Raw genomic sequence first — 27,535 nt, forward strand, 5'->3', positions numbered from 1 at the left:
TTCTCTTCCCCACATAACTGTCAACCAATCACCGGTGCATTACTTAAGGTACAGAATTGACCTACTGTGCTCACCTAAGGTATGCTATTTGCTAGTAAGTGCAAATGCTATTGAAGTACAAAGTAGATAGCGAGTAGAGCCTAGAAAGTAAAATATCTTACATTGAATGTTTGGTGGACAAAGTCAACGTGATCTCGAGCTGATTACCTTGTTTGGATCATGTTCCAGAAGCATCGGTAGCGAGGGGTCTCAGGCGGCCACGAGCTTTACATGTTGAGAGGTGCTTTCAGGTGCCAAGACATGTCAATGAAAGATTGATATTCAACATCAGACAATGTAATGAAACATGTATGAATGTGCAGGGTATGAAAGTCATCAATAGAAACCCAATTGGATCGTCGATAATGTGGATTGAATTACATGGTAAAAAGGCCATGTTTCCATTTGCTTCGGAAGTTTCGCTCTTGGGCCGCTTGGGTGACCTGAATGGTTTAGTTTGATAAGTCGACAAGCCCGAGGGAAAGTAACTGCGTGTCCTTTTCGACTCCCCGAGCTCCGCATTATCAGCTCGCCCTTCTTCAAAAGCACCTTCTTCTACTTCCTTCCCCGGAGAGCACACCACCTTCGTTTCTTTTCTGAATCAGAAGAACGACTGAGTGCGTGAGAGTGTGGCTTCCACCTCCATTCCGCCTTGCTAATTTATTCCTGTTTACTTCTTAGGTGCATTGTGCAGATACTGAATCACGATGCGTCTTAACGCCGTCCTTGCTTCGGCGGTCTGGTCCAGCGCGGTCCTCGTGGGTCAGGTCCGCGCTGATGCCGTCGCTGATGCCGCTGAATCGGCCACCACTTCGTCGATTGAGAAGCCTACCTTTACTGTAAGTCATTCATTGTTGCCTCTCCGTGTCGTTGGAATGGCGAGCTAGGAGCTTCATTTGTGCGGAACACTGACAGCTGCTTGGTGCATCAGCCCTCCGAGGTCAAAGCTCCTTTCTTTGAGCAATTCACCGACGACTGGGAGTCCAGATGGTCTCCCTCGCACGCCAAGAAGGCCGACGACAAGGCAACTGAGGAGGAGTGGGCTTACGTTGGTACTTGGGCGGTCGAGGAGCCTCATGTGCTCAAAGGCATTGAGGGTGACAAGGGTCTCGTCGTCAAGAACCCGGCTGCTCACCATGCCATCTCCGCCAAGTTCGACAAGGCCCTGAACAACAAGGGAAAGACTCTTGTCGTTCAGTATGAGGTCAAGCTCCAAAGTAAGTCCCATGAATTGCTTCCTGTCCAACTTTGAGGGAAAACTCGCTGACTGAGCTTGTCCCACAGATGGTCTGGAGTGCGGTGGTGCCTACATGAAGCTTCTCAAGGACAACAAGGCGCTTCACGCCGAGGAGTTCTCCAACGCCTCTCCCTACGTGATCATGTTCGGTCCCGACAAGTGCGGTTCCACCAACAAGGCAGGTTTTCGTCCCCGTCAGTCTCAGTGTGCAGTTTGTATTAATTATTTCTAGGTTCACTTCATCTTCAAGCACAAGAACCCCAAGACTGGTGAATACGAGGAGAAGCACCTCAAGTCGCCGCCCATTCCTCGTAACACCAAGCTCACCGCTTTGTATACTCTTATTGTCAAGCCGGACCAGACCTTTGAGATCCGGGTTGACGGCGAGTCGGTCAAGACTGGCAGCCTCTTGGAGGACTTCAGCCCCTCGGTCAACCCTGAGAAGGAGATTGACGACCCCAAGGACAAGAAGCCTGCCGACTGGGTTGATGAGGCCCGCATTGCTGACCCCGAGGCCACCAAGCCCGAGGACTGGGATGAGGAAGCGCCTTTTGAGATTGTCGACGAGGAAGCTACCAAGCCCGAGGACTGGCTCGAGGATGAGCCTGCCTTCGTTCCTGACCCTGAGGCTGAGAAGCCCGAGGACTGGGATGATGAGGAAGACGGTGACTGGGTTCCTCCTACCGTGCCCAACCCCAAGTGTGACGAAGTCTCTGGCTGCGGCAAGTGGACTCCTCCCTTGAAGAAGAACCCGGCCTTCAAGGGCAAGTGGACCGCGCCGTTCATCGACAACCCCGCCTACAAGGGCGTGTGGAAGCCTCGCAAGATTGCCAACCCCGACTACTTTGAGGACAAGACTCCTTCTAACTTTGAGCCCATTGGTGCTGTAAGTAGCCGTCCTCGATGAGAATCTCTCTTCATCTTGCTGTAAAGTGGGATTAGATGACTAATCAGCGCCCCATTTTAGATTGGTTTCGAGATCTGGACCATGCAAAACGACATTCTCTTTGACAACATCTACGTTGGTCACTCGATTGAGGACGCTGAGAAGCTTCAAAAGGAGACTTTTGACGTCAAATACGCCGTCGAGAAGGCTGAGGATGAGGCTACCCGGCCCAAGCCCTCTGAGAAGCCCAAGTCTCCCATGGACCTCAAGTTCGCTGATGACCCGATCCACTACATTCGCGAGAAGTTTGACCTCTTTTTGGCCATTGCCAAGACCGACCCTATTGAGGCTATTCGCTTCGTTCCTGAGATTGCTGGTGGTATTGGTGTCATCGCCGTCACCATTTTCTCCATCTTGGTTGGCGCCATCTTCTCTGGCGGCAGCGCCGCGGCCCCACAGGCCAAGGCGGCTGCCACCAAGGCCAAGGAGACTGCTCAGGATGCCAAGGCAAAGACTGCCGAGGCCGTGAGCACTGGCACCGAGAAGTCGGAGACTGAGGTGAACAAGCGCACCACGCGCTCTTCGGCTGCTGCGTCGGAGTAGATGTACAGCATTTTATATAGGAGGGGCATTAGATGCATGGTCTACCTCTTGGAGGTGATGGACCCGGAAGCGGAAGAAGGAAAGAATGAATTTTGGTCATGATATCTCTGAGCGCTCTTCCCACAGGCGGAGGCAGCATCCCTTTTTCTGTACAACTGCTGTAAACCTTTTATTGAGTTTCTCTCGGGAAAAAAAAAATTTACGCATTCTTTTTCTAATCAATGAAATGCCAATTATGCCGTGAATGGAGAGCTACACATGTGCATTTCTCAATTATTCTTATTTTTTGGGATTTTTTAATATCATACAATAACGACTTGACCGTGATCGGTCTTTGTTGATGGATCTTATGTTTATCTGATATTGTGTTTGGCAAGTCTGATACTCGTCTTCGGCACTGGTCGATTGGCCAATTGTGCCGACGCTGGCCGCCTATCGGTAACACGCCAGCCCCGCATTCCAGCGTGGGATTTCCTAACTGAGTTTAAGCAGACAGTTAAGGGACCATCATAGTCCCGAGGGGCGATAAGTTGGTTGTGTCACCGGTCCGGTGGCAGGGCCCGGCGTAGAGGGCAGTATTATCATTGTAGTGTTGCCAGTTCCTCCAGCTCCTCCTCCACCGAGCGATTGATCCTCGTGGCAATCAGCGATCTTTTCAGGTAATCCCGGGTACAGGACCGGCTATCTGTTCTTTTTGTGATTCAATTGAATATTCTCATTTGCCATTCTTCCTCCTCCCTTCGTGACACCTCTTTGCTCCTTGTGACGTGTGAGCCGTTGTTTATCCTTTCTTCCACCGATCGACTCTTGGACATGGCAGCTCGACGAACAATTCTGAAGGCCGTGCCCTTCAACTCTGGCAGAGTATCCCTCTCTAGACCTGCAATACTGTCAGCGCGAACACCGCCCAGCTGTTCACTGTCGAAGCTGAGAAGCAGTCCAGTGAGAGCGCTGCATGCTAGTGCGCGGTATCTGCAGCCAGCAACCACCTCTGCGGCGAGCACTCCAGAGCAATACCCTACGAGTCACGAGCAGGTGCAGACTGTCATTGACACGCATAACTTTCTGGACAATAAGTTTGTGCCATCCAAAGCCACGACATGGATCGACCTCCACGACCCCGCCACCAACAATCTAGTGACGCGAGTCCCGCAGAGCACCGATGAGGAGCTCAAGGCGGCGGTTGAATCCGCCGAGAAAGCGTTCCCGGAATGGAAGTCCAAGAGCCTGCTGCATCGGCAGCAAATCATGTTCAAATTCGTGTCCTTGATCCGGGAGCACTGGGATCGGCTTGCCGCCAGCATTGTGATGGAGCAGGGCAAGACATTTGCGGACGCTCGTGGTGATGTGCTTCGTGGACTTCAGGTCGCGGAAACTGCATGCGGCATCACTACGCAGATGCTGGGCGAGGTGCTCGAGGTGTCCAAGGATATGGAGACTCGAACCTACCGCGAGCCACTTGGTATTGTGGCAGGCATTTGCCCGTTCAGTGAGTTATAAATTTGAATAATCTTTGCGCTTCAATTCTGGTGCCAATCTAATAATTTGCTTCAGACTTTCCGGCTATGATTCCGCTGTGGTGCCTCCCCATTGCCACCATTACCGGTAATTGCATCATCATCAAGCCCTCAGAAAGAGATCCTGGCGCGGCAATGATTCTTGCGGAGCTCGCGGAAAAGGCAGGCTTTCCACCAGGTGTGGTCAACATTGTGCACGGTGCGGCCAGAACGGTCGACTTTATCATTGATGAGCCCGCCATCAAGGCAATCAGCTTCGTCGGTAGCAATCGCGCAGGAGAATATATCTATACTCGTGGGTCCGCCAATGGCAAGCGTGTCCAGGCCAACCTGGGCGCGAAAAACCATGCCGCTGTCCTTCCGGACTGCAACAAGAACCACGCGCTCAATGCTATTGTGGGCGCTGCCTTTGGCGCCGCGGGACAGAGATGTATGGCTCTCAGCACCCTAGTCATGGTCGGCGAGACCAAAGACTGGGTCGCCGAGATTGCAGAGCGCGCCAAGGGTCTGAGTGTTAATGGCGGATTCGAAGAGGGTGCAGAACTGGGACCGGTCATTAGCCCTCAGAGCAAGCAGCGCATTGAGGAGCTTATCAAGAGCGCAGAGGACGAGGGAGCAACCATCTTGCTCGATGGTCGTGGCTACAAGCCTCCCAAGTATCCCAACGGAAACTGGGTAAGTCGTTCTTTTATTCACCTTGTTATCCTTTCTTTTCTTTCTCATTTCTTTCGACCCCTCTTCTGTCAAAATTTAAATCTAACCAATTACTCCAATCGTAGGTCGGCCCCACCGTCATCACCAACGTCACGGCAGACATGAAATGCTACACAGAGGAAATCTTTGGCCCTGTCCTCGTGTGCCTCAATGTAGACACCCTTGACGAAGCCATTGAACTGATCAACAAGAACCCGTACGGCAACGGCACGGCGATTTTCACCAACAGCGGCTCCACCGCTACCAAGTTCCAGCACCAAGTTGAAGCTGGCCAAGTCGGAGTCAACGTGCCCATTCCCGTTCCTCTGCCCATGTTCTCCTTCACCGGCAACAAGAAGAGTATCGCCGGTGGAGGCGCGAGCAATTTCTACGGCAAGCCCGGATTGAACTTTTACACTCAGCTCAAGACTGTCACGAGCTTGTGGAGAGCCGAGGACGCCCTTGCCACCAAAGCCAGCGTCGTCATGCCCACGCATGATTAAGTGTTGATACTATCAACTTGAATACTCCTTTGGGGGATTTTGGCACAATTAACAAGTCTGAAATATTTCGTTATATAGTACCCCGCATCCTGTAGGGCGCAGGCGTTTCCTAGGATTAAAATTGATATTAATGAGCAAGCCCAACATGTTTGACTATTTTAATTCCATTGACTATCTGTTCGTTAAATCACAGTTTTATTTAGTTGAAATATTTTTTCCTGTGTAAAAGGACACCGAAAATATATATATATATATATACATTTATTTCTTTTCCAAAGCTATACCGTATTTTTTTCCACCATGACACTTTCGACATGCCATCTCTGTAACAGACCGCTCAATCTCTCATCTGAATTAGCATATTAGCAGAGCGCTTCCTCCGTACCAGCTCACCCTGTCACCTTTCATCATATCCGTTAGGTGTTCCCAGCCGACATCCCGGATAAACACCATCCCGTCCTGCCGCCCTCTCGGTCCCGCCGCTCAATTTTCACGCGGCGCAAGGGGCTAAGAAATAGCCTAGGACGCCTAGGACGCCTAAGTAGCCTAAGTAGCCGTAGGCTGCCCTGGGGCGCAGGACTAAGGGGACCCAAGCCCACCCGGACACAGACAGACTACAGTTCGCGGACGTTAGTTACACAACTAAGCCGTAGACTACCGTTTAGTTCAAGTTGTGGCTGGGCTTGGTTGATGTTAGACAGCTGCGCTAGTATTGGGATCCCTGGGGTTGAGGAGATTCGGGCTTTGCGACAGCGACATGCGACGGGCGAGCGTCAGGGCAGACCTGCAACATGCAACATGCAATGTGTAAGTTGGGAGCGTAATAATTTGTGATGTAAGTGAAGAGGAATTTGTGCTGTTAGGGCTTTTATGGACTTTGAGCGGTATATAAATACACTCCCAATGCCCGAGTGTCATGAATATATTGTGTTCAACTTGACAACCTGACAACCTACACTTTCTAGACTTGATTCGAAAGCCGATATCTTACAACATTGCGGGATACACAGTTTGGACTTGCATCCGGCTTCATAAAGAAAATTGGGATATTGTTGTGGTATGTATGCTGCATGTGCTAATAAAGCGTTGGATGGAAGTTGTTGATAAGGGACAGGACGTTGACTGATTGATTATAGGACTATAGATAAAATACTGAGGGGCATATCGAGTTGTGGAGAATTGTTCATTGTCAGTTGTCAGTTGTTTATTATCTATCGTCGCGTGTCTACGATTGCCATCTGGTTTCTACGCTTGTGTCTGGGCTTGATTTGACAAACTGCTTTTGTTTTGAACCAAAGGAACCAAAGAAACCAAAGTACGAAAGCACGAGAAGACAGATCTCATCAACAGAAAGACAAGGAAGACGAAAAGAAAGAATATAAACAAAACATACCATCCCCATTCAACACCCGACCACCATCAACCACCAAAGCAGACTCGACCGCCACTCTATCCAAACCAATCCAACCAAGTCATATACAAGTACTGTACTACCCAACAATCTACAACTACAACTACAAACATCAAACAATGCCGCCTCTCAACATCGCCATCATCGGCGCCGGGCCAGCCGGATGCACACTCGCCCGGCTCCTGCACGTCTTACCTCTCCAGGCATCTCAATCCTCCCAGGACCCCTCTCCTCCACAAACCTCCTCTGGACGAGAGGGCCCCAATCTCCCCAATTTCAGCCAATCCATATCATTCACCATTTTCGAGTCCGACACACATCCAAACTACCGCTCCCAGGGAGGCAGTCTCGACCTGCACACCAACACGGGCATCGCCGCGCTGCGCGCATGCGGGCTGTACGACGCATTCCTTCAACACGCGCGGTATGACGGCGAGGCGCTCCTGCTCTGCGATAAGCAAGGGAAAGTGTATCTCCAGCATGGCCCGGGCAAGGCCAATGGCCAGAGTGGCGGCGACGTACTTGGCGCAAATAGTACGCAGACAGACCGTGCGGGAGCCAGGCCGGAAATTGATCGCGCCGAGCTGCGTAGGATTTTGTATGAGAGTTTGCCGGAGGGGTGTATTAAGTGGGATAGACGGCTTATTGCTATACTAGATGAAATGGAAGCGGAAGTGGGTGAAGTGGGTGAAGTGTCTGAAGCATCCAGCGCAGTGTCCCCAGAAGAAAGGGGAGAAGGAGTATCCTCAGAGGATACAGAAAGCGGCAAAGAAGGAAAAGCAAAAGCAAAGAAAAGAAACTACGCATTAAAATTCAGAGACGGGCACGGCAACGAACATGTCGAGCGCGGATTCGATCTGATTGTCGGCGCGGAGGGGCTGTGGAGTAAAGTCCGATCATTCATTGTTGCCCAAACTCAAACCCATGCCCATTCTTCTTCGGAGCACCAGAGACGACATGATCAACAGGAACCCGTTATACCGCAAGATACGAAACCATACTACGCAGGCATCATCCGGACTGCGCTCTCCATCCCGAACGCGCAAGTCACCGCGCCAGAGGTATACAAGCTCGTCAACCGCGGCTCGGTATTTGCTTATTCGGACGGCCAATCCCTCACGGCGCAGCAGCTGGGCGATGGGAGCATTAACGTGTATGTGAGCAGTGTCCGGGAAGATTTTGACTCGAGCCACTCCACGACCAATGAACGCAGAAATGATAACAGCCAGAGTCAAGATCAAGGATCCAAAGGGTCAAGACGGGCCGACGACAACAACAACAACAACAACAACTTTCTCGACCCAACAAAAGGCCGCGCAGCCAAAGAAGCCTTACTCGCCGAATACAAAGACTGGTCACCGGATCTACTCAACTTTATACACAAGGCCGACGACGCCGCCGTCGTGCCCGTCAAGGGTCTCTACGTGCTTCCTGTGGGATTCAAGTGGGAGAATGTGCCCGGATTGACGCTGCTCGGCGACGCAGCACACGTGATGCCGCCGTATGCGGGCGAGGGCGTCAATTTAGCAATGGAAGATGCGCTGAGCCTCGCCAAGAGGATCGTTGATGCTGTAAAGGGTACGGATTCTTCGAGGGGGACGCGAGAACATGATGAGAGACAGGCGGATAGAAAAGGAGAAGGAGAAGGGGAAGACGGGCAAGGGCATGCGGAGATGCTGGGTCGATTGGACGGACAAGTCAAAGATTACGAAGAGGACATGTTTCGGCGAGCGTACAGGACGTCGGCCGTCTCGCATGGCGCCATGGATGATTTCTTCTTCACGCCGGGAGCGCCGAGGTCGACGATTGAGCGGTGGATCCTCAGGATGCTTGGCTTTGCGCTGCAAAATGAGTATCCCTGGCTGTACTTTTTCCTGAGACCGGTCATTTTTGCGGGTGTATATGCTTATTATTTTGTGTTTAAATTGTTTCTATAGCGTTAACTATCGTCTTTTATAGAGTTATGAGCTTCGACGCTAATACGGCGTTGGGGGGGGGGGGGGGGGGGGGTGTTTTTTTTTTTAAAAAAAAAAAAAAAAAAAAAAAAATACGGATAAAAGAAAATGTAGTTTGAATATAGTAGATAGTAGTTCATTTTATGTCATCAATTCGTCAAGTGTAAAGCTGATGAGCCCTGGGTAAGTAGTTATGAGAAAATGGGACCACACATTCGCGGTCAATCGGATGCTAACAAAGAATAAAGGAAAAGAGGGATATTGCGGGAGAATTGTGAGCACATGCAATATGATAAAATAAGTGATAGAGGCATGGAGGCATCATCGTCATCCCAGACCAAACCTGCATATTGTAATCTTCCCGTCAAAACCTTCACCAATGAGCCAGCGCTCGTCCACATAGACCTGACTACTGCCGAGAAGCTGCATTCCAACCTTGCGATCAAGTAAGTTTTGATCATTTTCGCAATCGCCGTCAAAATAATATGATTTCATACAGCCGAACCAGATTGAACAGGTCGGGATTGGGCAGCTTGCTGTGGATTTCAATTCGCCGATGAAAAGAACATTGTGTTTCTTACTAAAAGAAGCAACTCTTATGTCGTCGTTTGGGATCTAAACACACAAAATTGGTGAGCAGAAAGAGGCAGCACCCTTCCCGAGGCATAATCTACCCAGTAACACGGATGGAGGAAAAAAAAACAAAGATGCTTACCCTGTTACGGAGACTTATACCCTTGAAACCACTTCTAAATCTCGATGCGTAATATAATAGGCGGTAATTCGCAACACCGCCCTGAAAGAACGGGTCAGGATCATCATGTTCTTTTCGCTGGATAGGGCCATTGCCGATAACTGGAAGGGCAGTGATAGTCTCTTTAAACTTTTGGTGTAAGGGAAGACCTGCCGTGACATCATTACCAAAAAGGCCGGTTTTCACTTCTTCGCGGAAATAGATCACGCCTTTATCGATATCCAAGCGTTTCAACTTAGGTTCGTTGCCCTGCCTAACGTTGAAGAATTCCAGGTCCCGAAAGTTTAGACGTTTGACAACAGTAGGACTATTTTTCACGTCTCCGAGATCTTTGTGGTCACGCCCGTGAACATTGGCTGACGAAAGGGGAGATTCAGAATCAGAGTGAGCCTGCCCTGCAGGTGTAATGTCCCAGATTATCAACGATTCAATCGGTTCATCCTCACCCCACGCATTCCGATTCGGTTGCCAGAAGTACGCCGCATAATAGGAACCTGTGTGTACTGTAAAAAATCGATCTCGAGTAGTCAGAGGCAGTCCCAAGAAGTGTAACTTCCATTCATAACGGAGCTGTACGTCCAAGCGGACCGGCGAATCAGACTGGGACCCATCTTCTGTTTCTGGCTCAGTTTCGAGTTGAAAAATAGACACAAAATGGCGATGCACAAGCTCCTCTGGGTGAAGGGGACTGAGCTGATGGAAAGGCTGTTCTTCTGCCCATTCAATTGCAAGGATATTTTCATTTAGTCGAATTCTTCTAACAGTCTTTCCCTTTCTCAAGAAAGGGACCTTTCCAAGTATTCCCCTCGAGTGCAAATCGAGAACCAAGTAGTCTCCATTTGTCGGCTCCGGGAAGACTAGAAAGCCATCCGAGTAAGTCCATTGGCGATCCGCTTCGTCAAATTCCGGGAAAAACTTCCGACTGGAATCAATGCGATGCCATGGAGCCACGTCGTATACTAATGGAGAGTTCGAGGCTGAGGGTCGATAAAAGGAGATGCGCTGGGTAGACCGAGGCCTCGCCTTCTTCAAAGCATCCCAACGAGGTGCTACGTCCTGAAAGATCTCAGACCAGCGCCGCTCCAGAGCCGAACGCAACCCTGACTGTTCCAGCTTTTTCAAGTACTTTACTTCTCTAGCTAGAGGCACACTCCACAAAAGGACGTCACGAAGCAGCTCTGGATGAGAAAAAGCTTTGCTCCATGAAGCACACACACGACGACACCGTGCGATGTCCGCAAATTCAAGTAGTCGGACTATCCCAATCACGACGTCAAATGGAAGGTTTGTAAAATCCATTGTGGCGTGAATCTTGAGAGAAGCAGATGCCGTGTGGCTTCAGTGAGTCTGGATTCTCACGCTGCAATGACAATTAGCCTGTTAGAGTCTTTGGAAAAATTCTCAATTTGAAATGAGCGAACCTGTGTGGGTCTGAGCCCGTTGCGTTGAAATAAATGATCGATTGAGGATCAATTGAGGTTGAAGAGTAAGAGCTCCGTGCGAGCTGATCATGACAATAGAGGCATCCTTCCAGATGGACCTTATTCAGACCTTGGAATAAGCTCCATCGAGAAGGGCTGATGTAGAGGAAAGCTAATGAGCTGTCATTGATGTAGAATATTTTTCTGGGGCTAGATGACGCTGTGTACTGGCTGTGTACACTTTCAACTGTAAGGACTGCGTCACATGTGACTACTCACTTATCAATTGGGCATCGCTTCAGGGGCCCGAACGGACCGAGCCGAGAATCTTCATTATATTCAATCAATGCGTTTCTATAAATGTGACAAGCAATGAGACGAAATAAAGATCCGACGCATAAGCTTGGTTCCTCTATATAGAAGATCACCCCGCGGCTCATCTAAATATACTGCTTATAATACAGTAACAGTTAAACATTAATTACCAATTAAATATGGGCATTGGCATCGATTTTTCAATATGCTCAAACAAAGACGTGTTAGAAAACGCAGGATGATTGTCAAGTTGATGGATAAACAAAGCTCAAATGAGAATGGGTCTAGGAATTCTATAAACTGAATTAAAAGTGATAAACCAGTAAATCACTGGGAGCCACGCTAATGCATAAAACGGAAATATGGTATAGACATGGAGACATGGATAAAAAAAAACCCAAACGAGCGCCGTGTCCTCCCGCAAGCAACTAAGAGCCAGAAATGCCGAGAATAAACGCTTCCTTGGTTGCAAAATGATTAGAGTAAAGACATCTTCTGGTCATGTCGTACCGAAATTGCTCCTCTTCTAGCCAGCAGTGAATTGGATCGGTCGAGATATATATTGCATGGCAGCTTTGCTTGTCGAGTAAAGCAGTTAAGCTTCTTTGACATGCTCAGTTGCATTTCGTTACATACGCCCGTTTCCTGCTTGGCTGTTAGAGCAGAGCCCGAAAATAGAGAGATCGCAGGACGCCTGATAATGCATAATCGTCATCAGTCGTAGGGAGATAGATGAGATGCTAATTCTTTCGTCGAAATCAAGCTGCACTTGTGAATTCGGTCGTCAATCTGGCAGAGGTTATGGGCGAAAGCATCGTCAAGGCCACCAATTCATCCGTTTATAGCTTTCAATAACCTTTTCCAGCTCCTCTTTGGTAAGTCGCGGTTTCTCGTATGTGAAGCCAGTCACTTTCTCGAAGCGGCTACCGTCCAGAGAGAGGTGAGCGTCCTTGAGTAGTTCCTTCTCCATGAACGGATTTAGTGGGCCTGGACGGGTAATGTTGGCGGCAGCGAGGAGATCGGCCCAGGGGCCAAGCGTCTCATCATTAACATCATCAACAACATAGTCGAGATTAAGACGAGCAAATGAGGATATCACGCTGTTTTGGAAACCGGTAGGGATGTTGAAGATCTGAGCAATTAGCTCGGACATGATTCCTTGAGCTGGAAAGATGAGATGAGTGATTTTGCGCATCTAGAAGGGCGGGGTGAGTCGACGACTTACAAGTATTTCCGTGATCCACAATGTTAAAAAGCGGAGTTTTGCCCAAACTGGCTTCATCCCAACCATCCTTTCCGTGCGCATACCAGTCGGCTGCTCGCCAGAGGGCCCTGGCTACATCGTTGATGTGCACCGTATTTACACGGGTATCCTTGCTCCATAAGAACTTGAGTTCCTTGCCAAGATGTTGATATACGCGAGCCATGCTCAACGCCGTGCCGACGAACTTGGCAGAGTAATCGCCATAGACATATGCCAGTCGCAGAATGACCAGATTCAGGCCTTCGATTTTTTGGAGTTCCTCCTCGGCGGACAATTTCCATTTCGCAACGCGTTTCCACGGCTTGGTCTTATCCGTCTCTTTTCTTGGACTCGACTCTGACTTGTAAACGCTTCCTAAGCTCAATTCGACAAAACATTTCACATTTCGCCGAGCGGCTTCCTTGCCAATCTCCACTGAAAGATTGTATGTACGTAATCGGTACACCTCATCATCCTGTGAATATCGTGTTTCTCCGCCGCAATTGAAAACATAATCAAATTGTTTACCGTCCGGCCGATCGAAAACACGCGAAAGTGAATCTGTTGGTTGCAAAAAAGACAGCAATTGTCAGCCAAATCAGTCTCGCTTCTTCCCTCATCGTCGCAAGGAGTCAGCACGGGAAAAGGGGCAGCGTACGTTCTCGGGACGCATCCGCCTGCATAAACTTATCTTGCGCGCAAGCATCTTTAAACTCTGGGCCCAGCCATGCCAATTGCGGGAGCACCTTATCAACAAGGCGCACCTCTGAGGCGAGGTTATTTTCGTGGATATGCAATGCAAGGAAACGACCAATGTAACCTGTTGTGAAGAGCCCCCAAGGCGAGGGTCACCAATGTAAGCTTCCATTCCTCACGACTTTTCGTTAAAACAATTTTTCTCTTTACCGCCTGTAGCCTGTGGCCCAGGCAGATCGTAAAGATTTCATTAGGAGATCCTGCGTACCTAATCCGCCAATAATCAACACGGTAGGCTTCTCCGCTCCATCCGTCGTCGCCATGGTTTGGCCAAATAGCAGAAATGCTAATTATTGTTTGTTTCGCTGCGAATCTTGCTGCTCGAGTCGGAGAAGTGTGTAGGTCAACGGTAAATTTAGGGGTGCGGATTATATATTTGCCCCTCAATTCTCGCACAATTCAAACTTTTAGCGGAGCACGGCTCCGAGAACAGCGCTTTCCTTTGACAGACGATTGTCAAATGATTGTTATCAAGTCACAAATAGACAGTCAAAATAGATAAGCAAACCCAAGTGTCCGCACACTGGGCGCAATTCTTTGCTAGATGGAAAAATTGCAGGAGAAGAGAGGCAAAGGAGAGAAGGGGAAGAGCGGATCGATAAAGAATTAATTTACAGGGGACCGATTGTTATTATCGGAGCCCACAATGTGATTATAACAGAGGGTGCGGGCAAATATCGGGTATTGAAGCGGTCGTTGGAGCACTGACCGCCTTGCAGGTTTGCATTAGAGAGAGAAAAAAAAAAAGATGAGCCATACACATGGCTTGATGTCAGACACACACTCCGTACGGCAAATTAATTGTCTTTCTCACTATCATCTCTTGGAGTTAGATGGTGCCATTTTGCTGCAAGGGATCTTACAACAGGGGACGGGTCGATATTACTCTATCCGGTCAAAATTGCTGGTCAGATGATGACGATCTTCCTCGTAGTATGATTTTCCGAGCGCATGGTTCAAAATGACAAGAGATTCAGGGGATGGAACATTTGCCGTCGCATTATTACCGTAGGATGCACGCGACAGACACTAATCTCTGCCCCTCAAAGAGGTCATATCATGGCCTTCTCTCGCCGTATGGTACATTCCCATGTTACGCCAATGTTAGAGAATTGCTTGGAAATAGCACTTGTATCCGCTTCAAAGGAAGAAAGGAAAAAGGGACGATTGCTCCGCCGTGCTTTCTTCGTTTTGCGAGTGCGAAATGAAAACACAAGACACGAGGAGACAGGGCCAAGCGGGATCGGTCCTGGTCGGCCGCCGTTAGCAATACAATTCAACCTTGGCTCAGGGACGGGGTCGAGGAACATTAGTGGGGCGTTTTAGACAGACCGATTTCCCCTTGCGCCTCTCCCTGCTCCAGTTTGATGAGCTGAGTGGGTAGGTCCACCTGCACCAAAGGGACGCCGTGGACCCTTTCGGCCACTAAAGGAGATTCAGTAGCTGCTTTGCTGCTGTGATGTAGCCTAGAGTGGCGGAGCCCACGAGGCAGACCGCTACGCATCTCGTTCTGGCTGCGTTCTGAATGCCCTAGAACACACTTTAACGAACAGTTTAGACCTCATGAGAGATATTTAGCACGACCACACCATGACAGATTTGGAGCAGATGATGCAGCTGTGCATTGTAGCGAAATAACCTTTAAAAGCCCCTACAGTAGTGTAGAAACATACGCCGGTGCGAGGCCGTTGCTCGGATTTTTTCGGCGAACCAGCCGTTGGTACAACAATGGGACGACATATTCAGCGGCCAAACCGATAATGTCTCGCTTTCTCGATGCAGGGAGAAGACACGGGTGGCGGTAAAATTGATTGTATGAGATTTTCAAGAACAAAACCTCAGCCTTGAATGTAATACCACGTCCTCAATTGACTTAATCGTCGGATTGACCGAAGGTGCAGACGAACCCGATATTCTCTTTCATAAGATGAAGCAGGAAATGGAGGAACAGGGATCAATGAGCACGTCTTCATCTCCGCTCCAAGATGCCGAGATCTAAGCCGATCGACCGAAGCAATAGACATCTTCCGCATCAATGTTATCAGCATTTCACGTCCTCAACGGCCACTAGGCAATCTTTCTTAATTATCTGACTCGCCTGCTATCTCATTGCTTCGAATGAGCTAAAACAATCCCGCACCCTGCTGCCGTAGCCAAGATAACGAGAGCAATAAACTGAGCCTAGATGTGAGCGTAAATACTAAGCAATCTAAGTGTTGTCAAGCCAATCAGTAACATGATTCTTCCCTCTCTCTGTGCTGTGGTGATTGTTGCCCTTCAGAGAAGCTATCACGTTGACCAATTACAGTCGGCGCGGTGAAGCCCCTCTACATGATCCGCTAATCGCACTCCCCATCAGTTACTCTTTTCAAGCTAATCCTCCAGCACCTGAATTCGGTCACTTAAAAAAAAGAATAAAAAATACCAGGAGTGAATATATGTTAGAATGAGTCTAGAATTCTTATGCTTAAAAGAACTACTTTTCTGTAGTGGTCTTCAAAATACGCTATGCAATCCCACCAGAATGTCTGCGCCTGGCTGGGGAAGAAACTTATGCCACCGTGCGCTATCGGCATCTCGCAACCAGCTCCAACCCCAAAGTAGCGAAGGATCTGCCACCCTTTCCATGTAAAATATTGATTGTCGCTCTGATGGCGCAACGACTTGCGCACAATGCAATTGTCTTCAAACGCCGGTGGCGGCGAAAACAAATATAGAAAAGAATTTTCGTCGCCCGCAAAGGAGGAATTGAAAGAGCTATCGGTTTTGACAGCGTGTAACAGGTGAAGTAAGGGGCCGTTTGATTGAATTGGCCATATGATTTCTTCTTAAAGGAAAGAGTCGCTTTAAAACTCCCAGTTCTCGTCAGCCGACTTGATCGCCCAATCGAACTTCTCGCGCAGTGTCTTGGAGAAGAATTTCTCAATTGGGACATTGAACTTCTTCGAGAAGACGACCGTGAGACGGGGATCGATATAGTTCTGGAAAGGAATGACGTCAGCAATGAATTCCGGAAGAGAAATGACAAAGAAACTTACGATTTTAGAGGTACCGAGAGACACTTCTTTGTTGTTGTCCTTGTCTAGAGCTTGTACCTGCATCGTCGTAATTCGCTGATCGAGCTTCTCCACATTCGCCTCGAGCTTTTCGAGCGTCACACCCTTGCCTTCGGCAACGACCTTCTTCGTCTTGTTCTCCTTCTTGAATTTGTCGGCGAGCTCATCCGCGGCCTTCAAACGTTCCTGCAGCTCTTTGGTCTTCATCTCCTTCTCGCCCTCGGCAACAAGCTTCTCATTGTCCTTCTGGAACTTCTTCTCGATTTTTTGGCGCTGTTCCTGGACAAGGAACGCTTGATGCTCCTTGATCCATTCCTCGTCAAGATCTTCGTCCAACTCAAAATACTGTGCGCCCTTCTTCTTCTTGATCTTGGCACCTTCCAGATCAATCATCATTTGTTTGACTCGCCATCTTTGATACTGGAGACCCTTGATTCTATCACCCATCTTCTCCATCTGTCCGGCATGCCCAGCTGCGACTGTACGCTTGTGGTTGCAAAGCACCGCAACTTCGCGATTGGCCTCGTTGTAGTCTTTGACTTTTTCGGCCACAGAACCCTCCGACTTCATCTTTTGCAGGAGCTGTGACATGGTGAACGAAGCATTATAAGTACGGAAGACCTTAGCTGTAAGACCCTGCATGTAGCCCGACAAGTGCTTATTGAGCGTCGAAGTCTGAAAAGTTATCAGCAATGGGTAATGCAAATGGAGAGGTTGACTTACATTCAGCCTATCGAAAATCTCGTCACCTTCCTCCTTCGGAGGCTTTTTGAAGATCTTAAGGTTTGTGAACACAAGAGGGTCGACATCAAACTCTTCATAAAAGCGAATGCTGTCTTTACCGAGGAAATCAAAGACAACCTTGTTCGGCGGCTTCAGTGTCACATGCTCATACTTCAGTGAGCAACAGCCAACGGTGTCAGCCTCGTCTTCTCCCTTCTCATTTCCGGCTCTCAGAGCGAACTGATCAATCAAGTAGACAGCGGTAGCCAATTGGCGGTCAGCCATCAGCTTCGCAGTAAGATTTTTGCGATAATCTTTTCGGATATGATCAATATGTTTCTACCAGGACCGGTCAGCAAGTGTCAGAGATGCGATAGGCGAGGAATTATTTTTACCTTGAGCTCCCTTGCTTTCTCAAATTTCTTGAAATCGCTCTGACCCTTGATGTCTGAATTTGCCGCAAGCATGACATACTTATAGGCACCGTTGATGTTTTCCGTCCACATAGCGAGCCATGTACCTTCCTGGTCGTGCTTGACTTCCTTCCAGCGGTGTCCCTCTGGAGGAGCGGGGACCTGAGCATCTTTGCCAATATTGAGCGTAATCTGTTCAGGCAAAACTCTTTGCTTTACTCTGCCGGTCTTGGGGTGCTCGCCGCGGCCACGGAAAAGACCGGGGGGTTCAACTCTAAAATTTCCAACTTTCTGCTTTCGGCCATCCCAAAGACAAAACATATAGGGCGCCTCATCTTTCTCCTTTTCAGCCTTTTCGGCCTTCTTCTCGGCAGGCGCTCGGGAGTTTCGGGCGATCTTCTTCGACTCGTAATATTCAAAAATTTGCCGGAAATCGAGTTTCGAAAACTCCTTGATGTTGACCTTTTTGCCATCCTTATCAGTGGCACCTCCGGTTTTCTTGAGAACTTTCTGAAAATCATCAAAAAAATTCTTCTGGAATGTCGGATTCTCCACGTTGTGTGTAGAATTGAGCATGATTCCAAAGAAGCCAGCTACCTCTTCAGCTTCTGGGTGGAGCTTGACTGGTGTGCCATCATAAAGGAGCTTCACGTTCGCAGGCAAAGGCTCATAGGGCGGAGGGAAGATGACACCGTTGTGCTCGAGCGAGGTCCATTTCTTGGTGCCGTCACCCTTCATGGGATTCTCCCACCATCTGAATTCTTCCTCGTCGTCTTCCCCAGCTTCCTCAGTCTGCTCCCGCTTGGGCGTCTTGCTTTTTGCATCGGATTTAGGCTGCCTTTTCGCAGGTGCAGGTGCCTCCGTCTTGCCTTTTCCAGTCGCTTTCTTCGCCGGGGCCTTCCGAGCCAGAGGGACGTCGTCGTCAGACTCTTCCTTTTTGACGGGTGTCTTCTTCGTAGCCGTGCCGCGGCGTTTCTTCTGAATCGGCTCGTCATCACTTTCCTCCTTTTTGGCAGCTCGCTTACTTGCTGCAGGCTTCTTTTCCTCCTTGCGCAAATTCTTGGCCTCCTTCTCGGCTTGTTTTTCGATAGAGGCCTTGGTCTTGGTCAATTTCGCGCTAATTGGAGCATCAGAATCATCAGAGAGACCAAGGTCTTCCTTGGTCACTTTGTGGGGCTTTTTAGGGAGACCGGCGCCAGATTTCTTTTTCGCAATAATCGGTTCGTCGTCAGATTCTGATTCGGCCTTTCGGTTGGCGGCGGAAGTTCTGCGACGTTTGCTCTGTTGCAAAAGCATTCAGTACCTTTCTTCAAAAGTAGTGGGATTTTTCGCGTCGGTCGGGCAGCAATGCCACCAACCTCAACAAATAGTAAGGAAGTGACGTACCAGAGGCTCTTCGTCTTCGTCGCTGCTTTGCTCCTTATAGCTCTTCGTGCCATTTACACTAGCCCTGGATTTACGCTTGCCTTGCATATCACCGTTTGTAGTGACGCCGTTAGTGGCAGGCTCATCGACATCCATCTCTTCAACCGGGCCGTGGCGCAGTGTGATGCCGGGTTGGATACCCCTGCCATGGGGAGGATTCTCTTTATTCATCTCCCTATCAACATCGGCAGAAATAGTTTCCTTCGACTTTGGCGAATGAGCTACACAGGAATATTGTTAGTCTTGTACATTGAGACGCGGTGAGAATTGAGAGAAATTCGAGAAGCCGAGTTTTGAATGGGGTGTATATGAGAAGATATGAGTTTGAAGGTCGTTTCTTCTGAGTACGAGTTGTCGAGGAGGGCTCCAAGGACTGTAATCAAATGTGACCTACCTCTGTTGTTGCCATTGAGCTTGCCGCCCCCAACGAGGGGAATGTCATCCTCGGATGAGCTCATTCTGAAAATGCGCCCAAGTCGTTTGGATGGAGGCTCTGAGCCAAGAGAATAAGAGTGTTCCGCTGTTGCTGCAGGTAGGGCGAGGGTACGCGAAGGAATGAAGCAGCGCGTGGGTGGGAGTCGAGGTTGAAAGTCGGGCCAACTTGAAGCGTATCGATGTTTGTGTAATCTGAAAGTCAGAGCAGGGCCTGACAGACACCTGGAGCTGACTCTGAGTGTGGAGAAGATAATGAAGAAAGATTGATGAGGTTGTTGCAACGAGTGTGAGAAGGTTCAAGTAAGGCCAGTGGAAGGGTAGTGCGAAGATTGAAAATAGGACGTATTGTGAGAGAGAGGAAGGAAGGAAGTGAGGACATAGGCAAGAGAGAGCAGAACTTAGTCGAAAAGCATGTCACTCAGCATTTGGCAGGAAAGGGAAGGAACGACAGAGGGTGGCATGCGATCGGCGCGTCTGATTGGCTGAAGAGATGATGATCCTTCTGCCAGCGCGAGAATTTGGAAGGGGAAGCGAGAAAAGCCGCCTTGGCAGTTCCTCTTTTGAGTAGTACGGTTCACTCTAAGGGCGGGTATTCCACAGCACGGTCGTCACCTTGTGCTGCAAGTAACCTGGTTAATATGAGGGAATGAGAGAATGCTCGTAGCTTACCTAAGCAAACCAGCTTCTGCTTTGCCGACAACGTCCCCTTCGACCACCATCAATCAGTTGAAGGCATCACGGATTAGCTCGTGTATCCGGCCTCAATCCCTTCGCCGTCGATCGCTCTCCGCTCAATTCGTCCTCTTATATCCGACATAATGCTCTCGAGAGCTGCTCGTCCGGCTCTCCGGGCTGGCGCCGCGGTCACTGCCCGGTAAGCCCTCACTCCATTCGCTGCCATCGAAACGACCTTGCTATTGCCCAACAAAGTCTCATCGATGGGCCTTTTCCTATTGTCGAATATTTTTGGAGCGCAATCAATTGGATGATAGTACTGATATTCGTGGCGTTTCTGCCGTTTGCAGGCCCATTGTCCCCAATGCCGCCAACTTCGCTACCCTTCGTGAGATTGAGGGTCGTCTCAAGTCCATTCGGAACATCGAAAAGATCACGAAGACGATGAAGATTGTCGCCTCGACTAAGCTCACCCGTGCCCAGAAGGCCATGACCGAGTCCCGAAGCTACGGAGAGGCTTCCAACACCGTCTTTGAAAAGGCCGAGACCAAGCCTTTGGAGGGTGAGGGCAAGAAGACCTTGATCGTTGTTGCCAGCTCCGACAAGGGTCTCTGCGGTGGTATTCATTCCGGTCTCTCCAAGTACACTCGTGCCATGCTTCACAACAAGCCTGATGCCGACATTGTCGTCCTCGGTGAGAAGTGCAAGGCTCAGCTCGGCCGTTCCAACGGCAAGAACATTGTTCTCAGCTTCGCCAACGTCGGCAAGGACGTCCCCACCTTTGCCGATGCCCAGGCCATTGCCGACCAGATTTGCCTGCTTCCCACCGACTACGCCTCGATCCAGATTGTCTACAACAAGTTCCTCAACGCTCAGAGCTACGAGCCTACTCCCGTTGAGGCTTTCTCCGAGGAGGCTATCAAGAACTCCCGTATGTTTCATATATATATAAATGGCCCTTTTCTGGATCAAACAAATTACTGACATTTACACGATAGCCAACTTCGCTGCCTTCGAGATTGACGACGAGGTCCTCTCCAACCTCCGCGAGTACGCCCTCGCCAACTCTCTCTTCTGGGTGAGTAACGATGGCCATATCTTTTATGAAAAAGCTTTGCAAAAAAAGTTCATGGAGCTAACAATGGACAATAGGCTCTTGCTGAGGGTCACGCCTGCGAGCAGTCTGCTCGTCGCAACGCCATGGATGTGAGTAGCTCAAAAATAATACCCCGGGAAGAGATGATTTGGAAGCTAACACTAGACTACAGAACGCCTCCAACAACGCCGCCGACATGATTAACAAGTTCCAGATTCTCTTCAACCGTACCCGTCAAGCCGTCATTACTGGCGAACTGGTTGAGATTATTACTGGTGCCGCTGCCTCCGAGCAGTAAGCGACTGGGTAGTACGAGAGAAACGAACTGGATGGGTTGCATGCAGCGCGTTTTCTTCACATTCTGCTGCCAAATGATGGGACGTTTAGAAGCCATGTATCATACATAGTTTTGGTCACAGTGAAATAAAGTATCGTTGTTTAGATGACTTTTGAATGTTTGTTTCCCCTATCAGACATCTACAGTGCTCGAACGCTCCGTTGCCCATTGCCTATTGCCGCTCCACTTTGTTGCTTTTAGTCTCATTAGACACCTAACATATGTCTGACATGGTAACGTAAAATCTCGAGAGATTTTTTTGTCGGCCAATTGGCCATTACCGACGAGTCCACGGACCCTACTCACGGATTAAGCCATGGCACCTAGGCCACCATCCCAGACCAATGAATTGCCCGCTGACATGTTAAGGACCCCGGCGAGTACAGGTTCAGCATGTATCCTGGTATTCGATTGGACTATCCTTCCAGAGGACATAGACATATGCAACCCTTTCCCTGAAGTGGGCCAACGGGAGCACTGCTCCACAATGAATCCTCGTTCCCCAAGCAAAAAGCTGGAAAAGGATGAGACGTTGCTCTCGTGTGAACCTGGGGAGATACCAGCTCCAAAAACATTTCATCCGGAGAAGAAGTCCCCCCCCCCCCAATCCAAGTAAGACGTTATGAATGTTGCACTTGTTTTAAACGTCAATTCGCCCTACAGAGAATCAACGTTCCTCGGGGGTTTTTATACGGACAGGTTACAAGACACATCACACTCGTCAAGTAACCAGCCATTCTTGTCTCGAGTCCTCAGGCACGTCACCCAGGGACTTGGGCTCAAACAGCTCGATGAATTCGAGATCGGCATCGCCTTTTTCGCCTGCGAAGCGCATGTATTCGGCGTAGATGGCAGTGAGGCTCCATTTCTGCAGGAGCTTGCGCATGCACCCTATCAGGACGCCGACGCGGTGCTTGCCTTTGTTGGAGTGGACGAGGAGAGGGAAGTTGCGGCGGTCTTGTTGGGGGTTATGAATTTAGTCGGGATTTTGTTCGGAGTCTTGGACGCTCGTAGTGAAAATGTGAGAGGGAAAGAAGGTAGGGTGGAAGGGGTAAGGGAAGGGAAGGGAAAGGGAGGGGCTAGGGAAAAGAAAAAGGAAACGTACCGGAAAGGACGCGCAGTGCGGATTCAATTGCCACAGGGTCGTTCTCGACGAATGGCTCCCGCACGCTGGGAACGCGGTAGTGGTGCACGGTGATGTCGTGGCGTTGGCACCATGTGATGTTTTCGTCGAGGTAGTCTGTGTCGGCGAGGTAGCTGGATAGAATAGAGTCCGGTTAGAGGATTTTGTAGGTTCGAAAAGGTGAAGGGTAGGTAGGGTAAAAAAAAAAAAAAATAGGGCAAGAACGGTAGGGAGTTGTTAATTGAGGGATAGGGATAAAAGTAGCAGGGTTTGGGCCAAAAGAACGTACATGATAGTTCGAAGCTTGAGTTTTTCGAGCATAGGGAAGTTGATCTCGAGTGGATAGCCGGATCTGGGGATGACTGCTCGTTAGTTGCTGAGGAGTGCTTAGGATATTTGATTATGATGATGGATTGAAACACAATTGAGATGTAGAAGATGAATTAATTCTAGCGCAAAGGAGTGAGGAGAGGATGTAAAAACTAAAAATTCTTCTTTGGTTGAGGAGGGATTGAGCATGCACAACAAATCAAATCGATCGCCACGGGGAAGATCAAAAGTTCAAGTATGTTGGCAAAGCAAAACAATGACTGCATATTTGAAAGCATAAACGCCCAATTCAACAAAAGCTTCAGACACTCCTAAAGTCAAAATGAAAATGAAACCAACGAAAAATGCAATATCAATGTATAATCTCAACAAAAAGCAATCAAACATCATGCTAAACATCAGAACTCAAAATGATCTTAGAGAAGTCATACCTGTAAACTCCCGGTGACACCATCGAGAAGCATAACGGTGGCACAAGTGGACTTGGCCGCGGAGTTTCTGGCTCATCGATATAATGGGCGTAAAGACCGGAGGGGTTCATCTTGATCGACTTTCCTCTACTTAGAGAAGGGCTGCAAGATGAAATGTGCTTGAAATATCAAGTGATTCTTCTATCTAGCTCCCAAACTGCTTGAACAGAGTCTTCTCTCCTCCAATAATTTTAAATTTAAATATCAGAAAGACCGAATTTGAGTAAAAGGGGCCATTGATTGATGACGATACTCAATAAGTGGCATGTTTTGGTGAGCTCTTAAGGTAAAGAGGATAACTGGCGGGGCAAAATGTTCGGCTAAAGGCGGTGAGCAGAGCAGGGTCTTTTGGTGGGGGGATCCTGACTGTTGGCGAGATAAACCTCTAGAAATTATTTTTTTGCCGTTCCGCGGACTTATCAATGGACCTACGTAGGTGTAGTGGGCGGGACGAGAAATTGGTCTTATAATATCCAAGTCAATTCCGTCGTGAATTCTCACAAAAAATAAACCCCTCTGTGTAGCTCTAGAGCACCACAATTATCCTGCGAAAAATCTAGAGATTTCACACAATGGCTGTCATAATTCGCCCAGCCGTGGAAGAAGACCTTGCACAGGTTCTGGATATCAACACGTACTATATCCGCGAAACCGTCGTCACATTTGCGCAGAATCCCCCGCCATTGTCATCCCTCGTCGCGAAATTCCACGATATCACCTCTCGGGGCCTGCCTTTTCTTGTAGCCGTCGAGACGGGTCTTACCAATGGAGACGCAGAAAACCGCGGGGGCGCAAACGCTCCCACGGACAAAGTCATCGGATACACATATCTGTCTCCGTTTCGAGGCGGCATGCTGTCCTACGGACCGACAGTAGAGCTTTCTATATTCCTCCATCCTTCGCACACCTCTAGTGGGACAGGCTCCCGGCTGCTCTCGACATTGCTCTCGCTGCTTGGACCATACAATGGCTCTCCAAAAGTCGATGGTGTGAAGCACCTTGCGCGCGAACATGTTGGACATCCAGAACACGAAATTTTCTCGCCAGAAGGCGGGGTCCCTGTTCGAAGCGTCATTGCGTGTATGTCGTTGGATACGGAAAAGGGCAAAGACAGCGGCGAGGGACTGCGGCGCTGGTACGAGCAAAGAGGATTCGTTGAGAGAGGAAGACTGAAGGGTGCTGGGTTCAAAAAGGGCCGATGGTAAGTCTTGTTTGAGATTTCTGTCGTCTTTTCTTCTCTTTTGTTTTTTTTTTTTCCTTCTATACATATTTTCATTCTTCCGTTTTGGAGGACAAACAATTGGCTGACTGGCGCCGTTCTAGGATCGATACGGTATATCTTCAGTACACTGTTCCCGAACAGTGAATATCGAGGTGATAGTTTTTGAAGCTTCTGGTGTATATCCTCGTAATGAGAGTGGCGTTTTGAATTAATATAGAATAGAAGGTTGCGCGGGTGCAAAGGGCATAGACTTGATTTTGTTAGAATATAGCGATCGCTGGATCTTGCATACTTGTTTGCAACTGCTGGAGTACATATTTGACAGAAGCATGCAGGACGGTAGAATAGACGCAATTAGCACAGTGTGGCGTAGCATTTCAGGAAACCACGTCGAGCCTTGATGACGAATGGTACTATACGATAGAGTGATTATCTTGGAGAACCACATTTGTTATAATCGTTGTAGAGAAAGTGTCGGCATTATAATTGGCACGCTGGCTGTAGCCTGTGCAATACTTTGCTATAATAAAGTAAGATTGCCAACCTTACAGGTAGTGAAGAATGCATAGGATTGTGGCAAAGATCAAAGAGAGATGCATACATGAGTATGATAATTGAAAGAAAATGGCTAGTTGAAATATAGCAGAACGGAAAAAAGCCAGTGTATGCCATTTGTAATTCGGATATATCCGCTGACCAAACGCCATAACCTCGTTATATCGCTGAACAAACAAGTCGAAATACTCAAAAAAATGTAAACGGAAAATAAAATAGTTCAAAATGCGCAGATGCACATGTGTCAGTCTGCTTGTTGGTTTTCTGAAAGACGAATCCGGTGTGCTGTGGCCCACCGCCAACGCTTTAATATCATGTGCCATCCAAAGCTGCCAAATTCAAAGCGGCCTGCGATCCGGCAGACAAGTGAGCTGCGCGCGGCTCATTGTCCAGGAACAAAAAGTCTGTTCAAAATATTAACAATAGAAAGATAAGTATGGTCTTGTAGCCCTTTCAGCTCCAGATATGTCGATGGCTGGTTGTAAAGGGAGCAAGACCGTAGACGTATGTAATTTTATTTGATGGCATTCTTGCAAGCCAGGCAAATAATCGACTCTTTCCAAACGCTCGGTTCTTTGTCCTTGTCTCGATGATCGGTAATGACAATCCAAGCAGGCTGTTCCTCGCTGTCGCCATCCCCATCGGTTTCTGCTTCGCTATTCGCGTCTTCCTCTTTAAGCCGTTTCAGCTCAATCTCAGCCGAGAACAAACCGTCCCATGGATCCTTGGATTGTGGATCTTTTTTTGTTTTCCCCCTTTGTTTCCGTCTGCCCTTTCCGTTGGTTGTGGGCTTTTCTATTTCTGGCTCCTTCTCCTGGCTATCTAAACCGTCATCCTTCTTTCGATTATACGTTTTCTGCAACGCGTCCCGTATGACGCACTCGTCGTGAAGCCAAATCTTGCATAGTGCGTTTGTGCAACCTATCAAGGTGTGATCCGGATTGTATGGCTGGTGACATATGCAATGCTTTCGCACATGCTAGAGAAGCCTGTCAGAATACAGTCTTTCAACAGAGCAATTACGACCTTACAGATAATCTGTTTGTCGAGACATTGAATGTTTGTCTCCAGTAAAGACCCTCCAAGTCCTCCTTTTCGTCACTTTCCTTCCAGTGCACCACGGGAGCTTTCCCCGCCACTGTCATAGCGTCGATAATCTCCATGTGATTGCTAACCACAAGTTCGTGTTTTCCATGGTATTCCTGGGCGCCGCCTGGGAGTTCATCTGGCCAATAAGCCCAGAAGACACGAAGATACACGTGTTGTTGGTCTTTGGCACGAACTTCAAGCACACGCGCCACCCAGAACTGTCTTTCGTCAGTGTTCTTCAAGGTCGCTCCGTGGGCGATATTGGAGTGGTTGATGTAGATGAAATCGTTAATACGAAATGTTTCATCTCCGACTGTGATTGAATCTGTTAGCAACAACACTTTTCGGGGTGACTGTGCTCTGCAGGCATTGTTCTGGACTGACCAACAAAGTTGCGATACTTCTTCGTATCTTCCCATAGCGTTCGAGGTCTGATTGTATATGTTATGTCCAATCCCTTCAAATCTTCCACATGCTCAAGTTTCGGCGCCACAAGGTCTTCATCATCCGCACTTCCACCTACTCCCTTTCGCCTCTTCGCCTTTCGAGATTGTGCGGAAGTTGGGTACTCGATCGTAAACGGACATTCCGCGCCAGTCGAGGGCGGACTTGGAGGACGTTGGCTCTCCTTGGCTAGTTGTGCTGCAGGAGTCGAGATATCTTCTCTGCCAACCTCATTGCGTTTTCGTTTCGACACAGGGCTCATGACTATTGTTGAGGCGGGGTTGATAGGTTCGGAGAGCGAAGGTTGTTTACTACCACAGAAAGAGCGCGTAATCTCGTAATTCACAAATATTCACACCTGCAAATGCGACTCCACGTGACACGACGTGAAAATAAATCCAGACGCCACTAGAGATTCGTGAATATTCCCAGGAGCTATCGCACAAGTCGATTTACCGGAGTTGTGAACAGTCGCAGCCACTACCTTGATCGGCGGTTAGAAGTTAGAAATCCAGGTGGATGCTCCTCAGCTTGCAAGCTTCTGGTCGTACAAAATCAATCGGAGAGTTCGCTCAGTGGTGCTCGAGGTACTTTGTGTCATCGAATTTGCAGAAGGGGAGGTGATCCTCAATTTTCAGGGCAGGTAAGAAACGATTGACGCGGAGAAGCTGCAGGACTCCGGTTCGCGGTCTTTCGCCTCTGCTTCCCGCACCCTCGATCCTTGGTCCTGGCAACCCAGTTTGGGCCCGTGCGCAGGTATTCTTTAACTGTATCCTTTCCCTCTACAAGTTACGTTCCAGCTACGCATC

General features: G+C 48.8%; 11 protein-coding genes across 11 annotated transcripts; 5 read left to right on the top strand and 6 right to left on the bottom strand.

The window, feature by feature from the left end:
• The first annotated feature begins 609 nt into the window (after positions 1-609).
• Positions 610-3,067, top strand: L228DRAFT_242350 (calnexin precursor). Its single transcript, XM_018331420.1, has 6 exons — positions 610-656; positions 721-878; positions 971-1,256; positions 1,324-1,454; positions 1,509-2,162; positions 2,244-3,067. The coding sequence occupies exons 2-6, from the start codon at positions 747-749 to the stop codon at positions 2,763-2,765; spliced, it is 1,725 nt and encodes a 574-aa protein (XP_018191515.1). The 5' UTR covers positions 610-656; positions 721-746; the 3' UTR covers positions 2,766-3,067.
• A 280-nt stretch (positions 3,068-3,347) lies between these two features.
• Positions 3,348-5,716, top strand: L228DRAFT_242352 (Methylmalonate-semialdehyde dehydrogenase). Its single transcript, XM_018331421.1, has 3 exons — positions 3,348-4,254; positions 4,320-4,957; positions 5,062-5,716. Exons 1-3 carry the CDS (start codon positions 3,579-3,581, stop codon positions 5,476-5,478), a joined length of 1,731 nt encoding a protein of 576 aa, XP_018191516.1. The 5' UTR covers positions 3,348-3,578; the 3' UTR covers positions 5,479-5,716.
• Positions 5,717-6,066: 350 nt separating this feature from the next.
• On the top strand, positions 6,067-8,869 carry L228DRAFT_257476 (FAD/NAD(P)-binding domain-containing protein; the record flags this gene model as incomplete). Its single annotated transcript, XM_018333986.1, has 4 exons — positions 6,067-6,285; positions 6,444-6,535; positions 6,829-8,787; positions 8,849-8,869. The coding sequence occupies exons 1-4, from the start codon at positions 6,270-6,272 to the stop codon at positions 8,867-8,869; spliced, it is 2,088 nt and encodes a 695-aa protein (XP_018191517.1). The 5' UTR covers positions 6,067-6,269.
• Positions 8,870-9,409: 540 nt separating this feature from the next.
• On the bottom strand, positions 9,410-11,205 carry L228DRAFT_2087 (hypothetical protein). The gene is made up of 2 exons (XM_018329768.1): positions 11,020-11,205; positions 9,410-10,958 (listed from the first exon to the last, which is right to left on the bottom strand). Exon 2 carries the CDS (start codon positions 10,895-10,897, stop codon positions 9,515-9,517), a length of 1,383 nt encoding a protein of 460 aa, XP_018191518.1. The 5' UTR covers positions 10,898-10,958; positions 11,020-11,205; the 3' UTR covers positions 9,410-9,514.
• A 600-nt stretch (positions 11,206-11,805) lies between these two features.
• L228DRAFT_2099 (NAD(P)-binding protein) lies at positions 11,806-13,864 on the bottom strand. Its single transcript, XM_018329830.1, has 4 exons — positions 13,542-13,864; positions 13,236-13,397; positions 12,560-13,138; positions 11,806-12,498 (listed from the first exon to the last, which is right to left on the bottom strand). The coding sequence occupies exons 1-4, from the start codon at positions 13,594-13,596 to the stop codon at positions 12,152-12,154; spliced, it is 1,143 nt and encodes a 380-aa protein (XP_018191519.1). The 5' UTR covers positions 13,597-13,864; the 3' UTR covers positions 11,806-12,151.
• Positions 13,865-16,179: 2,315 nt separating this feature from the next.
• On the bottom strand, positions 16,180-19,408 carry L228DRAFT_207120 (topoisomerase I; the record flags this gene model as incomplete). Its single annotated transcript, XM_018329707.1, has 6 exons — positions 16,180-16,314; positions 16,372-17,064; positions 17,113-17,451; positions 17,508-18,806; positions 18,912-19,171; positions 19,345-19,408. 6 exons carry the CDS (start codon positions 19,406-19,408, stop codon positions 16,180-16,182), a joined length of 2,790 nt encoding a protein of 929 aa, XP_018191520.1.
• A 688-nt stretch (positions 19,409-20,096) lies between these two features.
• Positions 20,097-21,601, top strand: L228DRAFT_225648 (putative ATP synthase subunit gamma, mitochondrial). The gene is made up of 5 exons (XM_018330388.1): positions 20,097-20,259; positions 20,411-20,991; positions 21,059-21,138; positions 21,213-21,266; positions 21,329-21,601. The coding sequence occupies exons 1-5, from the start codon at positions 20,204-20,206 to the stop codon at positions 21,452-21,454; spliced, it is 897 nt and encodes a 298-aa protein (XP_018191521.1). The 5' UTR covers positions 20,097-20,203; the 3' UTR covers positions 21,455-21,601.
• Positions 21,602-22,093: 492 nt separating this feature from the next.
• L228DRAFT_242358 (protein-tyrosine phosphatase) lies at positions 22,094-23,664 on the bottom strand. The gene is made up of 4 exons (XM_018331422.1): positions 23,378-23,664; positions 22,906-22,968; positions 22,599-22,750; positions 22,094-22,450 (listed from the first exon to the last, which is right to left on the bottom strand). The coding sequence occupies exons 1-4, from the start codon at positions 23,485-23,487 to the stop codon at positions 22,215-22,217; spliced, it is 561 nt and encodes a 186-aa protein (XP_018191522.1). The 5' UTR covers positions 23,488-23,664; the 3' UTR covers positions 22,094-22,214.
• A 233-nt stretch (positions 23,665-23,897) lies between these two features.
• On the top strand, positions 23,898-25,007 carry L228DRAFT_257482 (hypothetical protein). Its single transcript, XM_018333987.1, has 2 exons — positions 23,898-24,617; positions 24,740-25,007. Exons 1-2 carry the CDS (start codon positions 23,989-23,991, stop codon positions 24,780-24,782), a joined length of 672 nt encoding a protein of 223 aa, XP_018191523.1. The 5' UTR covers positions 23,898-23,988; the 3' UTR covers positions 24,783-25,007.
• Positions 25,008-25,087: 80 nt separating this feature from the next.
• Positions 25,088-25,654, bottom strand: L228DRAFT_2182 (hypothetical protein). The gene has a single exon (XM_018330177.1). It carries the CDS (start codon positions 25,514-25,516, stop codon positions 25,184-25,186), a length of 333 nt encoding a protein of 110 aa, XP_018191524.1. The 5' UTR covers positions 25,517-25,654; the 3' UTR covers positions 25,088-25,183.
• On the bottom strand, positions 25,612-27,356 carry L228DRAFT_2173 (hypothetical protein). Its single transcript, XM_018330149.1, has 3 exons — positions 26,667-27,356; positions 26,225-26,595; positions 25,612-26,172 (listed from the first exon to the last, which is right to left on the bottom strand). Exons 1-3 carry the CDS (start codon positions 26,986-26,988, stop codon positions 25,708-25,710), a joined length of 1,158 nt encoding a protein of 385 aa, XP_018191525.1. The 5' UTR covers positions 26,989-27,356; the 3' UTR covers positions 25,612-25,707.
• Positions 27,357-27,535: the final 179 nt, after the last annotated feature.

The sequence above is a fragment of the Xylona heveae genome (genome assembly GCF_001619985.1).
Source record: "Xylona heveae TC161 unplaced genomic scaffold L228scaffold_1, whole genome shotgun sequence".
NCBI classification, from domain to species: domain Eukaryota; kingdom Fungi; phylum Ascomycota; class Xylonomycetes; order Xylonales; family Xylonaceae; genus Xylona; species Xylona heveae.